This window comes from Neophocaena asiaeorientalis, unplaced genomic scaffold, assembly GCF_003031525.2.
Source record: "Neophocaena asiaeorientalis asiaeorientalis breed wild unplaced genomic scaffold, Neophocaena_asiaeorientalis_V1.1 scaffold855, whole genome shotgun sequence".
NCBI classification, from domain to species: domain Eukaryota; kingdom Metazoa; phylum Chordata; class Mammalia; order Artiodactyla; family Phocoenidae; genus Neophocaena; species Neophocaena asiaeorientalis.
The window spans coordinates 199,411-216,200 of NW_020171823.1; the positions used below are offsets into that span (position 1 = coordinate 199,411).

General features: G+C 35.8%; 1 protein-coding gene across 5 annotated transcripts in view; it reads left to right on the plus strand.

Moving 5' to 3' along the window:
• Positions 1-16,790, plus strand: part of LOC112396051 (probable ubiquitin carboxyl-terminal hydrolase FAF-X) — a 141,388-nt gene that overhangs the window by 115,054 nt on the left and 9,544 nt on the right. For 3 of the 5 annotated variants that reach the window (XM_024739549.1, XM_024739568.1, XM_024739559.1), the window contains exons 31-38: positions 28-248; positions 2,490-2,680; positions 7,699-7,872; positions 10,723-10,864; positions 12,252-12,996; positions 13,382-13,505; positions 14,280-14,505; positions 15,039-15,168. In XM_024739549.1, coding sequence (XP_024595317.1) covers positions 28-248; positions 2,490-2,680; positions 7,699-7,872; positions 10,723-10,864; positions 12,252-12,996; positions 13,382-13,505; positions 14,280-14,505; positions 15,039-15,168 — 1,953 coding nt within the window. The remainder of the gene's footprint in view (positions 1-27; positions 249-2,489; positions 2,681-7,698; positions 7,873-10,722; positions 10,865-12,251; positions 12,997-13,381; positions 13,506-14,279; positions 14,506-15,038; positions 15,169-16,790) is intronic. The other 2 variants (XR_003002495.1, XM_024739572.1) reach the window with 2 other exon arrangements.

Sequence of the window (16,790 nt, forward strand, 5' to 3'; positions counted from 1 at the left end):
TATGAGGATCTTTTTTTCTTCTCTTAGCTTGTGAAGCACTTACTGAGTGGGAATATCTACCACCTGTTGGGCCCCGCCCACCAAAAGGATTTGTGGGACTTAAAAATGCTGGTGCTACTTGTTACATGAATTCTGTGATCCAGCAGCTATACATGATTCCTTCCATCAGGAACAGTATTCTTGCAATCGAAGGACCAGGTAGTGATACAGATGATGATATGTTCAGTGATGAGAAGCAGGACAGTGAGGTAAGTTTTAAGTATAAATTCTTTTTGTGTGTGTTGCAAGATATTCATAACAGATACTGTTTTTCTGTCTTAGAATACTGTACTTATCATAGGATTTTTTTGAAGTACATTTGATGATAGAACAAAAATCTCTGAGCTACTGTCTCTGGCACGTTATAGTACTCATTATATAATGGACTTTAAACTGCAAGTTGATAATCTTTGTCACACATTTTCTGTTTTTTAAAAGCAGCAGTTAATGTAGTCATGTCTTGTGGGACATGGTAAGTATAATTTGGTGTTTATAAAGTGATAAATATCTTCATTTAAAGTAATGAAATGATGTTTTCATCCTTTAACTTTTCAAAGTAATGATTCCATTTAATTGATTCCACATCTTGTATCATTTACCATTTTTATAATCTGTGCTTATTCTTGGGATACTTTAAATATTTTTCTCAGATAATGTTTTCTTCTGATAAGGAAACAAAATTTGTCTGCTAGTTTAATGCTACATAGTGTTATTAATAGTATTACATAACAAGAGTAGATAATCAGGCTCCCTGTCAAGAGTAACCAGTGCAGGGCTTCCCTGGTGGCGCAGTGGTTGAGAGTCCACCTGCCGATGCAGGGGACACAGGTTCGTGCCCTGATCCAGGAAGATCCCACATGCCACGGCGCGGCTACGCCCATGAGCCATGGCCGCTGAGCCTGCGCATCCGGAGCCTGTGCTCCGCAACAGGAGAGGCCACAACAGTGAGAAGCCCGTGTACAGCAACAACAACAAAAAAAGTATCCAGTGCAGAAAAGTAACAGAAAAGCTGGGTTTCAGTGGCAGGTCAGAGTACATGTAATTAAAATGTAACTCTTAAGTACATAAATACAGAGGACTTTTGGTTATGTTCATACAGAAACTTTTTTTCTTTAATCTTTCACTTTTTCATTCACATAAGTTTCTAGGAATTGAAAAGACAGAATATTCCAAATGTAAATGCTTTTCCTCTCATTCCTATGTTTCTTTCCTTCTCTCTCCAAGACTAGATTGGCTCTAGAGTAATGGTCCATCACTTAGAGATATTCTGAAACATAAACCTAACTTTACTCTTCACAGATCTGATTAATCACACTACCCAGGGTCTGGGTAGGTTTACTTTTTCTTAGAATCACCATATGGGGTACACATACCAATACTTGATTAACAACCACTGTTTGAAAGAAAATTGGAATTTTAAATACCTAGTTCTGTAGCCCATGTTACTGCTAGGATGCCAAGTTAAACATGAACATGAGGGACTTCCCAGGTGGTCCAGTGGTAAAAGAATCCGCCTTGCAATGCACGGGACGCAGGTTTGATCCCTGGTCAGGGAACTAAGATCCCACATGCCGCAGGGCACCTAAGCCCACGTGCCCTGGAGGCTGCACGCCACAACTAGAGAGGAGAAAACACATATGTCACAACTAGAGAGAAGCCCAAGCACCACAACAAAAGATCCGACACGGGCATAAATAAATAATCAGTCTTTAAAAAAATATACATGACTAGTCATACTGTAAAAAAGAAAGTAAGGCAGAAAAAAACACTAGAATTTCAAATTATGCATCTACCTTTACTGCTTGATCTATGTGCTTTATGTTGTCTCACCACGATAGTGCGGTTATCTGCCTGTTTACTAGTTTCTTTTCCTGCACTGTGAGTTTTTCAAGGGCAGGAACTGGGTATTTACTTTCCTACCATAAGCCTCAGATGCAGAGCAAAGAATATAAAACGATACTCAGTTTTCTGTAAAACAACTAAATTCTTCTTTGTAGAGTGATTAAGGCTTTTAGAGCTCTGTCTGTGGTTCTTTCTGTACTTACTGAGTATTAATAATTCACATCATGTCACATAATTTACCTCATATAATCTGTGAAGAATGCGTTATCTCACAAGAAAATACTGAATCCTAGAAAGGCTAAGTAGCTTATTTCCCCAGTTTTTTGTATAAAGCACTCACTTGTCTCCAGTCTAGTCTACTCAACTAAACCTTTGTCTCTTACACTGTCTCCAAAATATATTATGGTTTTTTTTTTTTTTTTTTTAAAACCCTCCTGTGAATTTGTGAGGGTAAGCACTAATATTAACAAAATGAATGTTAAGTGCTTTAGATATTTGGAGTATAAAATAATACAAACCATTTTTCATTTATTTGCATTTGTCTCAACTTATTTCACTATACCTTTAAAGTTAAATTAGATCATCGATGATATTTTTTTCACCTTCAGAGTAATGTTGATCCCCGAGATGATGTATTTGGATACCCTCATCAGTTTGAAGACAAAACAGCATTAAGTAAAACAGAAGATAGGAAAGAGTACAATATTGGTGTTTTGAGACACCTTCAGGTCATCTTTGGTCATTTAGCTGCTTCCCGGCTGCAATACTATGTGCCCAGAGGATTTTGGAAACAGTTCAGGTAAATTATGGGTGAATGATGATTTCAGTTTTATAAAAATCTCAGTATACTGAGTCAGGGTGGGGGTTATTTTGTTTGCATTTTTGTTTGCTTGTCTGCAGTTGCCAATAAAGAAGCTAGGTACTTTGCCCTGGAAAATGTCCCACAGTCTGGATTTTCCTAATTGCGTTCTGGTGTTGTTTTTCAGTATTCTCTTTGTCTCCATCCCTGTATTTTTTAGGTTTGCAGGTCATATGGTCTGTCACACCTACTCAACTCTACTGTTACAACAAGAAAGCAACCATAAACAAATACATAAATGAATAAGGTGTGGCTCTGTTACAATAAAGCTCTGTTTATGGACACTGCAATTTGAAATTCATATTGTTTTCACTTGTCATGAAATACTATTTTGACTTTTTTTTTCAGTTATTTAGTGTATATAAAACTGTTCTTAGCTCTGGGATGCGATGTAGGCAATGGACTGGACTCAACTCATGGGCTATACTTAACCATGATTAAGAGGCTTGAGCAGATTCAAGTATGTTATTCCCCATTTGCAGTGATTTAATTTCCTTCGGGAAGATATAAAATGTGTATATTTCTGTTTGTGATATGAAAGAGCCACTTAGTCATCATAAATAGAAGTGTCCCTCATAAGTTAGATAACTAACCTTAACATACATATCTACATGAAAACTAGGATAGATACTATTTTATTTTTCCTTTTATGTTTATAAAGTAATCATACAGCTTCTTAGCATCCTACTCAAGTGACCAATAAAGTTTGTTCTATTTTTATATTTTAAAAGTTCAATTACATTTTGATGTCATTTCTTTTTTTCACAAATTTTATCGAGACCAATTTTTTGTCATGCCCACTACAGCTGTAACTACACAGCTCTGTTGTCTAGAACAAGGCTCCAGTCTTTTATAGGAGTTTAGAATTACGTCAGCAGAGTAACTCCTAAGTAAACTTGAGGTGGATAAGCAAAGGGATCATCTGACTTCTGGGTCACCTCTGTTTCAGTCAGGGTAGTACCCTTTTTATATATATTAGGATATCACTTAGATTTCTTTCGAAACTCACAAATTTATAGTATGGTAACCCCCATTATCTTTCAGTATAACTTTATGTATTCTACAAATTAAACTCTCAACCTCGGTCATAAGAGTGATTTGCATTTATAACATTTCCTACCAGATATGTACCTTTGCTCTTTCAGTTCTGTCACCTAGCAAATACCTCTCTCTTTTCTCTACCTGTTACTGTACCAATTTTTTTTCATACCTTTATCCTGACGCAAGATTTTCTTTTGTATTCTAGTCAACGTTTGTGTTCTTGTTCTTCTAGATTACTATACTATGAGCTTTTATCTTAACATCTTTCACTCAATTATTTGTATGTGTGTATGTGTATATAATTATAATTAGATAGCAAAACTGTATAACATACATGTATGTATCTGTATCTACATATTTCTACCTATAGATATAGCTAGATATATAGGTATGTATAGTTTTACTCATAATACAAAATTACAATGTTTGTATTTAAATGTTCTAAATCATAATGTATACTTAAATATGATATGCTTATGATTTTTGTCTTCACACTCACTCCCTCCATACAATGGTGGAAAGCTCACAGCACTTTTGTACTACCTATAATCATTAAGAGACACACAGTGTGCTCTTAATGTGTTTTTTCTTTTTGGCAAAGTTTATATAATATAAAATTCACCATTGTAACCATTTAAAAGTATACAGTTCAGTGACACATATTACATTCAGAATGTTTGTATGATCACTAGTACCATCATCCCACTATCTTCTTCCAGAATATTCTCATCATCCAGAAAGAAACTCCCATGCCTATTAAAGAGTCATTCCCTGTCTCCCCTTCTTGGAACCAAAAAAAAAATAGCATTCTGTGTACTAATTTGCCTGTTTTTAGTATTTTAAATAAATTCAATCACACAGTATGGTATATGGGGTATAGTTTCTTTAAGCATATATTTAAGGTGCATCCATATTCTAGTATGTATCAGAACTTCGTTTCATGGCTGATTGATAATCCATTGTTTATGAATACTCCATATTTTTGGTGATGCACTCATCAATTGATGGATCTTTGGATGGTCTCCATCTTTTAGCTATTGTGAATAGTACAGTACTTCCATGAGCAGTCATACTGTATAAGTTTTTGTGTGGACTTAATTTTTAAAATTTCTTTTAATATATATCTAGCAGTGCAGTTGTTGGATCATATGGCAATTATGTGTTTAACCTTTTGAGGAATCACTGAACTCTTCCACATCCCTTATACCATTTTACTTTCCCACCAGCAGAGTATGAGGGTTACAGGTTTTCAACATGCATGCTAATATATGTGGGGGTTTTGTGTTGTTTAGGTTTTGGTTTTTTGGTGTATGTTGTTTTTTTGTTTTTGTTTTGTTATTTTTAATTATAGCCTTTCAAGTGGGTATGAAGTGGTTTTAATATGTATTTCCCTAATGACTAGTAATGTTGAGCATCTTGTCATATGTCTATTGGGCTTTGACAATTTGTGTATTTTGTTGAGGAACATGTGTATTCAAGTACACATTGTCTTTTTGTTGTTTTATAACAGTTCTTTCTATACATACTAGGTTTTTATTATAAATGATTTACAAATATTTTTTTCCCATCTTGTCTTTTCACTTTAAATTTTGATGAAATTGTTTTTACCTATTTTTTCTTTTTACTCCTGTTTACTAATTGTTTTACTGTGGTAAAATGTATGAAACAAAAATGTACCATTTTAAATGTTTTCAAGTTTATAGTTCAGTGGCACTAGGTATGTACTTTCATACTGTGTGTACCGCCATCCATCTTAAGAACTTTTTTCATCTTCCTAAGTTGAAATTCTGTATGCATTAATCATAACCCTACATACTGATTTTTAGGTGTTGATTTTTAAACCTCTCAACTTAACTGAATTTGCCAAATTCTAGAAGATTTTGGTTGACTCTTGAGGATTTCCCATTTGGATGCCTTTATTTCTTACTCTTGCCTAGTTTGGTCTGACTAGAACTTGTAGTGCTGTATTGATAAAAGTGAAGAAAACAGGCATCCTTACCCTTATTCGTGATCTTGGAGGGTAGGTTTGAGTCTTTCATCATTACACCTTTAGTAAATGGACCAAATACCTAAACATAAGAGATAAGCTGTAAGACTTTTAAAAGAAAAAGTGGGGGGAAAAGCTTCATGACACTGGATTTGGCAGTGGTTTCTTGGGCTAACACGAAAATCATAGCGGTACGACCAAAAAACAAAAAGGTTGGACTTCCCTGGTGGTGCAGTGGTTAAGAATCTGCCTGCCCGTGCAGGGGACACGGGTTCGAGCCCTGGTCCAGGAAGATCCCACGTGTCACGGAGCAACTAAGCCCACAAGCCTAAACTACTGAGTCCACGTGCCACAAACTAAAGCCTATGTGCCTAGAGCCTGTGCTCCTCAACAGGAGAGGCCACTGCACTGGGAGGCCCACACACTGCAATGAAGAGTGGCCCCTGCTCGCCACAACTAGAGAAAGCCGACAAGCCACAACTAAGACCGAACACAGCTATAAATAACTAAATAAATTTATTTAAAAAAAAAAAGATTAAAGAATGATATCATTCAGTGCTGACCAGGTTGCAAAGAATATGGGTCACCTATTGCTGATGTGAGTGTAAAGCAATAAAATAGGTGATTTCTCCAATTAAAACTAATTTTTAAAAAATATAAAATGGTAGGAAAAAGTAAACTATAATCACTAATACAAAGAAAGTTAAAAGAGGGGCTTCCCTGGTGGCGCAGTGGTTGAGAGTCTGCCTGCCGATGCAGGGGACATGGGTTCGTGCCCCGGTCCGGGAAGATCCCACATGCCGCAGAGTGGCTGGGCCCGTGAGCCATGGCCGCTGAGCCTGTGCTCCGCAACGGGAGAGTCCACAACAGTGAGAGGCCCAAGTACGGCAAAAACACCAAAAAAAATTTAAGAAAACAAATTCAGGTAACTTCAAAAAAGAGTATTTTGACTGGGTTACTGTGAAGCTTTAAAAAGTTGGTTTCAAGGAAATAGGGGTCCAGAAGGGTTTGACTACTGACATAGTAGCATTGCAAAATTTGGTGGGGAATTGAGGTACGGTTTAGTATATTGATGGTGGTGGTGGTTACACAACTGCCTGTGATTTGTAAAGATCACATAGTGTGCTCCAAAAAGATTGAATGTTACTCTATGTAAATTTAAAATTAATTTTTTTAAATCAGTAGCCAATTTTTTAAATTGTAAAAGCACACCACACACACAAAAGAAAATAAACCTCCTTAGCAGGTTTAAAATTTTGCCTTGTCTTTTGCTAAAAATGAATGTATTTCTATTATTAATACCTATTGTTATACCTATTATTAATAATAGGTATATTATTCTGTAAATATTAAATTAGATGTTGTTTTAGATCTCCTAGCATGACTTGGCTTTTACAGCAGTGGTTCTCATCTTGTGTACACAATTGAAAGGCTTGGTTGGCTTAAGTTTTAAGTCCATTCAGATTACAGAAAATACATTCACTCTAGAACAGAGGAAATGTTTCTCTTTTCATTTGGAAAAATCACTTTAGTTAGGAATAAATGGTTGTGAACTTTGCAATATAGCCCCCCAAATTTAAGCAGAATTAAATAACAAAGTAGTCGTTACAACATCTATATAAGACTGTTTTCCTTCTCATGTTAATGCTCTCTTTACTTGAATTCAAAATACATGACTGACTATACTGCTTCATAAAGGAAGCACCATTCTGAGTCCCTGGCACTGTAGTACCAATTTTACTATGAGCTTCACTTTGATTACTATAGCCACCCAATACATAACATGCATTGGTTTACCTCTGCTTCCTGTGTAAATGGATAAAGCCTCAACTTACATTTCTAATGTCATTGTCATTTTTGTTGTTTAGAAAAATAAAATACAGATATTCTGGGGATGGAGACTACAATTTGTTCCGTTTTTTTCTCTTAGGCTTTGGGGTGAACCTGTTAATCTTCGTGAACAACACGATGCCTTAGAGTTTTTTAATTCTTTGGTGGATAGTTTAGATGAAGCTTTAAAAGCTTTAGGACATCCAGCTGTGCTAAGTCAAGTCCTGGGAGGTTCCTTTGCTGATCAGAAGATTTGCCAAGGCTGCCCACATAGGTAAATGCTAATTGACATATTTAATATGTACTTTATATGGGTCTTTCTTTTTTTAATAGTATAAATAAAATTTTTACCAATACATATGTATGAAAGCAGAGAGTACCAAATATTACATTCTTATGCTATACCCCACTGTTCTGTGGGTTTTTTTTCAGTAGCATTTAGTTCTTGTTACTCTCAGTATCTCATTATTTTTCTCTTACATTCTTATATTTTTTCATATCCAAGGAAATAAAATGGAATTTTTTTCATAAATCTACAGTTATTATAAAGATATTTACCTGGCTGTTATAATGAAAATAATCATTGAAATGTCTACAATACAGTAACTTTAGGGAATTCTCTGGTAGTTCAGTGGTTAAGACTCGGCACTTCCAATGCAGGGGGCACAGGTTTGATCCCTGGTTGGAGAGCTAAGATGCTGCAAGCTGGGCGGAGCGGCAAAGAAAAAAAAATCCTCGTGAATGAAACCTGGCATATAGTAAGCACTAATTAAATGTTAGTTATCTATAGCACACTTCCCTGGGTGTTTGGAGTTCAGTTAGTTACCCAACACCTTTTAAAAATATATATAAATAAACAAGCAAACAAACAGTAACTTTAGAAGATAACTGGTAGGTCTGGAATTTTCTGTAGAAATTTAAAATTACCATCGATTACCATTCATGACTTATGTTAGGTATGTTTGCACATCAAATCATTTCCAAGAGTTGACGAGACATTTTTCTGTGTTTTGGAGCAAATTAGAAGAGATTGATTTATTATGGGTTCCTAATGAAAATAATTAGAGTTCTTGGTTATTAGTATTAATAGTTCAGAAGGTTTAACGATGGACACTCATATCATGCCTATTGTGTGGGACTTCTTGTTACACATTCACATAACACAGAAAGGAAATTCTTTCTCACCCAAATAATCAAAATAAGATAGTATTTTCTAAAAGCTACTCTAGGGACTTCCCTGGTGGCACAGTGGTTAAGAATCCATCAGCCATTGCAGGGGACACAGGTTCGACTCCTGGTCTGGGAAGATCCCACATGCCATGGAGAAACTAAACCCATGTGCCACAACCGCTGAGCCTGCTCTAGAGCCCGCGTGCCACAGCTATTGAAGCCCAAGTGCCTAGAGCCCATGCTCCACAACAAGAGAAGCTACCTCAATGAGGTGCCCACGCACCACAATGAAGAGTAGCCTCCACTCGCTGCAACTAGAGAGAGCCCATGCGCAGCAACAAAGACCCAGTGCAGCCAAAAGTTAATTAATTAATTTAATTAAAATAAAAGCCACTCTGTTATTCTGTAAACATTAGTTTGGTGTAGTGGATAAAGCAGATTTTTTTGAAATTAGGGAAATGAGTTGGGGAAAGGTAATCTCACATAAATGAGAAACTCTTACCATGTTACAGTGCCATTAATTTGGAAGATGGGGAGTCATTTATTCACCTAGCTTGGCCAACTATGTATTCTTAAGAAAGATACTTTACATTAGGTGAACAATAAAAATCCAACTCTTCATCATGTGTTCTTATCAGTCCTCAGTTTTTTTAGTCAGAGTTACTTGTGAATTCTTTTGCTCTGCCAAACGGAAGTGTCCTGTGCAAATGAAGTACATTCCAACAAAATTAGTCTTACTAGACATTTTAGGAGTATGTAAGAGTCTCAAGTCTTTCTAGTATTATAGAACATTGTTTTTTTAGGGTGTCCCAAATTGCAAAAGAAACTGTTAATCTCAGTTTATCTCCTAAGACCTTTTTCTCCTCTGTGGACAGGTTTTTATCACAGTAGAAACATGTAATACGCCATTCATAAATACTTTTGTGTTTTGTCTTTCTGAATTACAAGTTTCTAAATATGAAGGACTGTCTAAAACATAATATCCCCTATGCTCTACACATGCTGGGCACTCTTTTTGTTTTTTTTTTTTTTTTTTTTGACCACACCATGGGACTTGTGGGATCTTAATTCCCTGACCAGGATTGAACCCGGGTCTGCGGCAGCGAAAACACAGATTCCTAACCACTGGACTGCCAGGGGATTCCCAGGTACTCTTGATATATTGGTTGGATCAGTAGATTTAATGGTTGAAACGTTTTCTGAGTTTATTGTGTCATCAGAAATTCTTGAAAGCCCCTTTTGTAGAAAATCATCACAATGTGGGTTGCTCACTCCATCCCACATCACTTAACTCTTTTTACAAATTTTTTTATGACTCTGTAGAACCGAATACTAGAGACGTACAAGTATGTTGGATAGTTGAACTTGTGCATTAGGCTAGAACTCGTCATCTAAGTGACAAAATATTAGTTGCTATTCTGTATTACACAAGTGGAGGAACATTTAAAAATTCAGTTCATAAATAGCCTTTTTTCTAAACTTGATGAATGTTTACCTTTACCTTGCCATGAATTACTACTATTTAAATAACAAAGGTAGCTGTGTGAAAGAATGTAAAGAACTTAAAGCAGTGAGGCCAGACAAGCTTGGCTTCAAATCACACTCTGTGTAGTAAACTGGACCATATTAATCTGTTTGTCACCTCTTTCACAGTCACGCTCACCCCCACTCCAGTTTCTGTATCTGTAAAAGAGGGACAGATAACGTATCTCTAGCAGGTTTTTTTCTGAAGGTGAAGGTAAGCAATACTGTGTTTAAAGACTGATACATTGCCCAGTACAAAGTAAATGACCAGGGAAAGACAACTGTTACTTACAAATAACACTGTGACTGATGCATTTGACATGGTACAGTAAATACTGCAAATGTGTTTTTTGTCAAGTTCACAACTTACGACAGTGTTTAGAAACCTGAGGAATAAATCGTTTTAATGTTTCTTAAATAATGTCTTTAGATACGAGTGTGAAGAATCTTTTACAACTCTGAATGTAGATATTAGAAATCACCAAAACCTTCTTGATTCTTTGGAACAGTATATCAAAGGAGATTTATTGGAAGGTGCAAATGCGTATCGTTGTGAAAAATGTGATAAAAAGGTATGTATTGTTTGTTTTTTAGTAAATATGATTGCATTTAACATAGCTGGAAGACATCAAAATTGTTTTCAATCTCAAATTTTCCCTCTGCTTTGCTACAGTGGCAGTCAAGATAACTGATTAAAAGATTTGTCAAGGAAACAATATTGAAAGAAACTAATAACAATAATAAATTAGGAAAAGTCCTTTTAATTGGGTGGTTAATTTTAGAAGTCACAATAACTTAACATCACTTTTTCTTGTAGTTTAAAAGTTGCACAGTTACTTTCCATTTCTGCCCTGAAACACATTGCCATTGAATTCTTCAAACCTGAAGAGTTGCTAACAGAAAATATTTTTCCCCTTTCATACTCTAGCTTATTCTTAAACTTTAGAACAACTGTGTGCCAATTTTATTTGGTTACAGCAGATTTTCAGAACTACTTGCAGTTTTAAAGATCAGATCTAATTTTTAGATCCCCCCAACTAATTTATCTGTGGCCACTTAAGCAGTTTTGTGAGATGGAACTATAATATGTCTTTGAAAATACATAATATATGATAAGTAGTAAATATTTTTCTGGGCCCACCATACCCTCTCATCTCCCAAGTTACTAACTGAACTGCTTTGATTTTAAACACCATTTAGATTGTGGCATCTAAAGCCATACCTACAGCTCTGACACAGTTTCTGCTAGGGCAGTTTCTTCTTACACAACTTGCCACTCTTAATCCATGCATTTTAAAGAAGAAACCTTGGTAGCACTTTTTCAGAAGGTAGTATGGATTAAATGCAGCATTTAGCATGTTATCTGTCACTAAGTGCTATATATATTAGCATATTATTGCTTACAGTATTTCTTCAGTTTGCTTATGGCAGATTTTATTCATTAACGTAAAGCTAAAGGTCAGAAAAGTAACATCAGTTAGCAGTGGGAGTGTGGAGCCAGGTAGTTATTAGGTTTTTTTGTTTGTTTGTTTTGCGGTATGCGGGCCTCTCACTGCTGTGGCCTCTCCCATCGCGGAGCTCCACGATGCGCAGGCTCATCGGCCACGGCTCACGGGCCCAGCCGCTCTGCGGCATGTGGGATCCCCCCGGGCTGGGGCACGAACCCGCGTCCCCTGTATCGGCAGGTGGAGTCCCAACCACTGCACCACCAGGGAAGCCCAGTTACTAGTTTTTATATCACTGATTTTTATAGTTTGCAACAGATGAGTGATTACATATTTTTAGGCTTGGTTATAAGCATTTTGAAAAAGTAGTGATGAATGATCTTGATTATGTTATAATTTATCTGTTTGTAAATACATTTAGATGATCATAAAGTTTTAAATTGTATTATTAAAATTCTTCTGTTTTATTTGGGTTATAGAAGAACATTCACTTAATATTTACCATTTATTGTAGGTTGATACAGTAAAGCGGTTGCTAATTAAAAAATTGCCTCCTGTTCTTGCTATTCAATTGAAACGATTTGACTATGACTGGGAAAGAGAATGTGCAATTAAATTCAATGATTATTTTGAATTTCCACGAGAGCTGGACATGGAACCTTACACAGTATCAGGTGTTGAAAAGCTGGAGGGAGATGATGTAAACCCAGAGATGCAGTTGATACAACAGAATGAGCAATCTGAATGTGAGACAGCAGGTAGCACAAAATACAGACTTGTGGGGGTGCTTGTACACAGTGGTCAAGCAAGTGGTGGACATTATTATTCCTACATCATTCAGAGGAATGGTAAAGATGGTGAGAGAAATCGCTGGTATAAATTTGATGATGGAGATGTAACAGAGTGTAAAATGGATGATGATGAAGAAATGAAAAATCAGTGTTTTGGTGGAGAGTACATGGGAGAAGTATTTGATCATATGATGAAGCGCATGTCATACAGGAGGCAGAAAAGGTGGTGGAATGCTTATATACTCCTTTATGAACGAATGGACACAATAGACCAAGATGATGAAATGATAAGATATATATCAGAGCTAACTATCACAAAACCCTATCAGATGTCACCAGCCATTGAGAGAAGTGTGTGGAAACAAAATGTGCAGTTCATGCACAACCGAATGCAGTACAGTTTAGAATATTTTCAATTTGTGAAAAAACTGCTTACGTGTAACGGAGTTTACTTAAGCCCTGCTCCAGGTAAGTTTCTGGAATTTAACTTAGAAGTTTATCAAGTATCAATATGTATTTAGTGCTTTACTTCAGCATTCTTTTACCTTCTTTTTTTTCATGAAATTATTTAGACTCATTTTGTTTTAAATGTGTCAGCATATTCAGTGCCAGTTATTTTAAAGTCATGTATTGAATATACCCATACCTTTGAATAGTCAGTATCTAGAAACATAGAAGAGCTGTTAACTTATGGGATTTTTCACTAAGCATTAGTTTGAAACATGGATTGGTTAAGTGCTAAGGTAAGTGCTGAAGTTTACTTTTTGACTAAAAGTTTTTTTAAACATGGAGCATTTATTTAAACACATTTAAACAAAAATGTGTTTGACTGTTCATGTGCTTTTTATTTAAGGACAAGATCACTTGTTGCCTGAAGCAGAAGAAATCACTATGATTAGTATTCAGCTTGCAGCTAGATTCCTCTTTACCACTGGATTTCACACCAAGAAAATAGTTCGTGGCCCTGCCAGTGATTGGTATATGGCTTTGAATTTTATTTACTTTGTACTTAGAGTTGTTATGGTTCATTATTATGTTGCTTTATTTACCCCTAACTGTGGGAATCTTACTTCAAATTTTAAATATAGGATAAAAATCTTGGTAGTAATGTTGAGAGAAATTGTATTTAAAATGCTTAATTTTAATGTGCCTTTTATTATTCAACGTTTGGCTCCTGTTTCTATTACTTATATTCTATATCTTTACTACATGGAATCTGCTTATGTTTAAAAAGGTAGAGGATTTTTAAATGATTATAGCCTTAAGTTTATAATTGTAAAAGTATGGAAGACATTTTAATACCTTAATCTAACAACTGTTCTTAGCATCTCTCAGATTAGAAGATGTTAAGGAGTTATCACTGGATCAGAAAGAGTTTATTAATAGATTTGTATCTACCTAAATATACAGTTCTCATTTAATTCATTTTGTGACTATGGGACTAGATCAGGTCCCAGGGCTGAAGTTTGTATTGAAACCAATTATAATCGGGAATTCCCCCTTGGCCCAGTGGTTAGGCCTCCCGCTTTTATTGCCAAGGGCCTGGATTCAAGCCCTGGTCAGGGAACTAAGACCCCACAAGCCATGCGGCTCAGCAAAAAAAAAAAAACAACAGCAACAACTAAGAACATTAATTGTAGAGCTCTTTCCTCTTTATTTGGCTCACAGAAACCTGTTGGTTCACTGTAGCAGTTAAAATGGAAGCACCTAAAATGAAAATATATGAAAAATCATATATTTTTCTGTTTTAGGTATGATGTATTGTGCATTCTACTCCGTCACAGCAAGAACGTACGTTTTTGGTTTGCTCATAATGTCCTTTTCAATGTTTCAAATCGTTTCTCTGAATACCTTCTTGAGTGCCCTAGTGCAGAAGTGAGGGGTGCATTTGCAAAACTTATAGTATTTATTGCACATTTTTCTTTGCAAGATGGGCCTTGTCCTTCATCTTTCACATCTCCAGGACCTTCTAGTCAGGTAATCAAAAGCTTTTCTTTAATTATGAAATACTTAAATGTAAATTCTATTTTCTGCCAGGTGAAATCAGTAAATATATGCATTTGTTTGACATATATGAAATGGTTGCACACATCGATTTCGTTAAAATTGCTTCACAGTAATGTTTGATTATTGGGCACTTTATAAGGAAAATTATTTCTATTTATTTGGTTACTTGCAGCTGTGTACTGAGTCTTCAGATTTTGTATGTTCAGTTAAGGTTTAATTTTATAATGGCTAAATTTAAATCTTTTGCTGAGTAGCATTTTTAGCATAAAACTCCACGTGGTTTTTATTTTATTATTATTATCTGACACTCAAAAACAGTATAAAACATCTGCAATGAAATCTACCCAAGCTGTATATTTCATTTCCCAAAGCAAATGTATTTAATAATTTCCTACCTGATACTTCTGCCTAATAACCTCTGTGTAAACATACCCTTTTAATGCAAATAGAGGTATACTTTTCTATATCTTATTGCTGATAAAATAATAAATTATGGTTCACAGGCATGTGATAACTTAAGCTTGAGCGATCACTTACTAAGAGCAGTATTAAATCTCCTGAGAAGGGAAGTTTCGGAACATGGCCGTCATTTACAGCAGTATTTCAATCTGTTTGTAATGTATGCCAATTTAGGTAAGACTTTTCATATTCTTTTTAATGTGTTGCTTTGTATTTACATAATAAATGATGAAAGCATTTATTGCAGTGTTGAGAACTAATCTCTTCTAAAGTAGAAGCAGTTATTCCATACTTACCTTTGAAATCCATTGCAGATTATCTGTATAACTTTTTTTTTTTCTTTTATCTTTGGCTGCATTGGGTCTTCGTTGCTGCACGCAGGCTTTCTCTAGTTGCGGTGAGCAGGGGCTACTCTTCGTTGTGGTGCACGGGATTTTCATTGTGGTGGATTCTCTTGTAGAGCATGGGCTCTGGTTGCACGAGCTTCAGTAGTTGTGGCACGTGGGCTCAGTAGTTGTGGCACGTGGGCCCAGTAGTTGTGGCTTGCAGTATTTTTCTTTCTCTGTCTGACTTCACTTAGTATGATAATCTCTAGGTCCATCCATGTTGCTGCAAATGGCATTATTTCATTCTTTTTATGGCTGAGTATTATTCCATTGTATACACATAGCATATCTTCTTTATCCATTCCTCTGCCGATGGACATCTATGTTGTTTCCGTACCTTGGCTGTTGTAAATAGAGCTGTTATGAACACTGGGCCGCATGTATCTTTTTGCATTATGGTTTTCTCCAGATACATGCCCAAGGGTGGGATTGCTGGATCATATGGTATTTCTGTTTTTAGTTTTCTAAGCAACCTCCAAACTTTTCCATAGTGGTTGCAGCAATCTACATTTCCAACAGTGTAGGAGGGTTCCCTTTTCTCCACATTCTTGCAAACATTTGTTATTTGCTATCTTTCTGTCAATAGCCATACTGACAGGTGTGAGGTGATATCTCATTGTGGTTTTAATTTGCATTTCCCTGATGATTAGCAATGTTGAGCATTTTTTCCTGTGGCCTTTTAGCATCCTGAATGTCCCCTTTGGAAAAATGTCTATTCAATTCTGTCCATTTTTGAATCAACTTGTTTTTTAGATGTTGAGTTGTGTTAACTATTTGTATATGTTGGATATTAACCCCTTATTGGTCACATTATTTGGAAATATTTTCTCCCATTCGGGAGGTTGTCTTTGTTTTGTGGATGATTTCCTTTGCTATGCAAAAGCTTTTGAATTTAATTAGGTCCCGTTAGTTTATTTTTGCTTTTATTGCCTTTGTTTTAGGAGACTGATCCAAAAGAATATTGGTATGATTTATGTCAGAGTGTTCTGCCTTCGTTTCCTCTAGCAGTTTTGTAATATCCTGTCTTACATTTAGGCCTTTAATCTATTTTCAGTTTATTTTTGTATAATGGTTTTAAAGAATGTCCTAATTTCGTTCTTCTCTATGTAGCTGTTCAGTTTTCCCAGCACCACTTTTTGAAGAGACTGTTAAAAACAGAGTAAATTTGTTGGAGAAAGTGTTGCAGGGAATTTGTAAACAGAGTGAACGAACGGTAGATGCAAAGACTTGGCATCACGTGACTTGGCTCACTGGACAACATGAACTTTTTTCAGTGTGACATGATCTGGTGAAAGATATGAGATAGGTGATGGACCTCCTCTTTTTGCAGGTCTTGTGAGGGCACTGAGAGCCATTATAACATTTTTAGCAAGGTTTACCTTATAAAGATTACAGTAAAAAAAAAAAGAT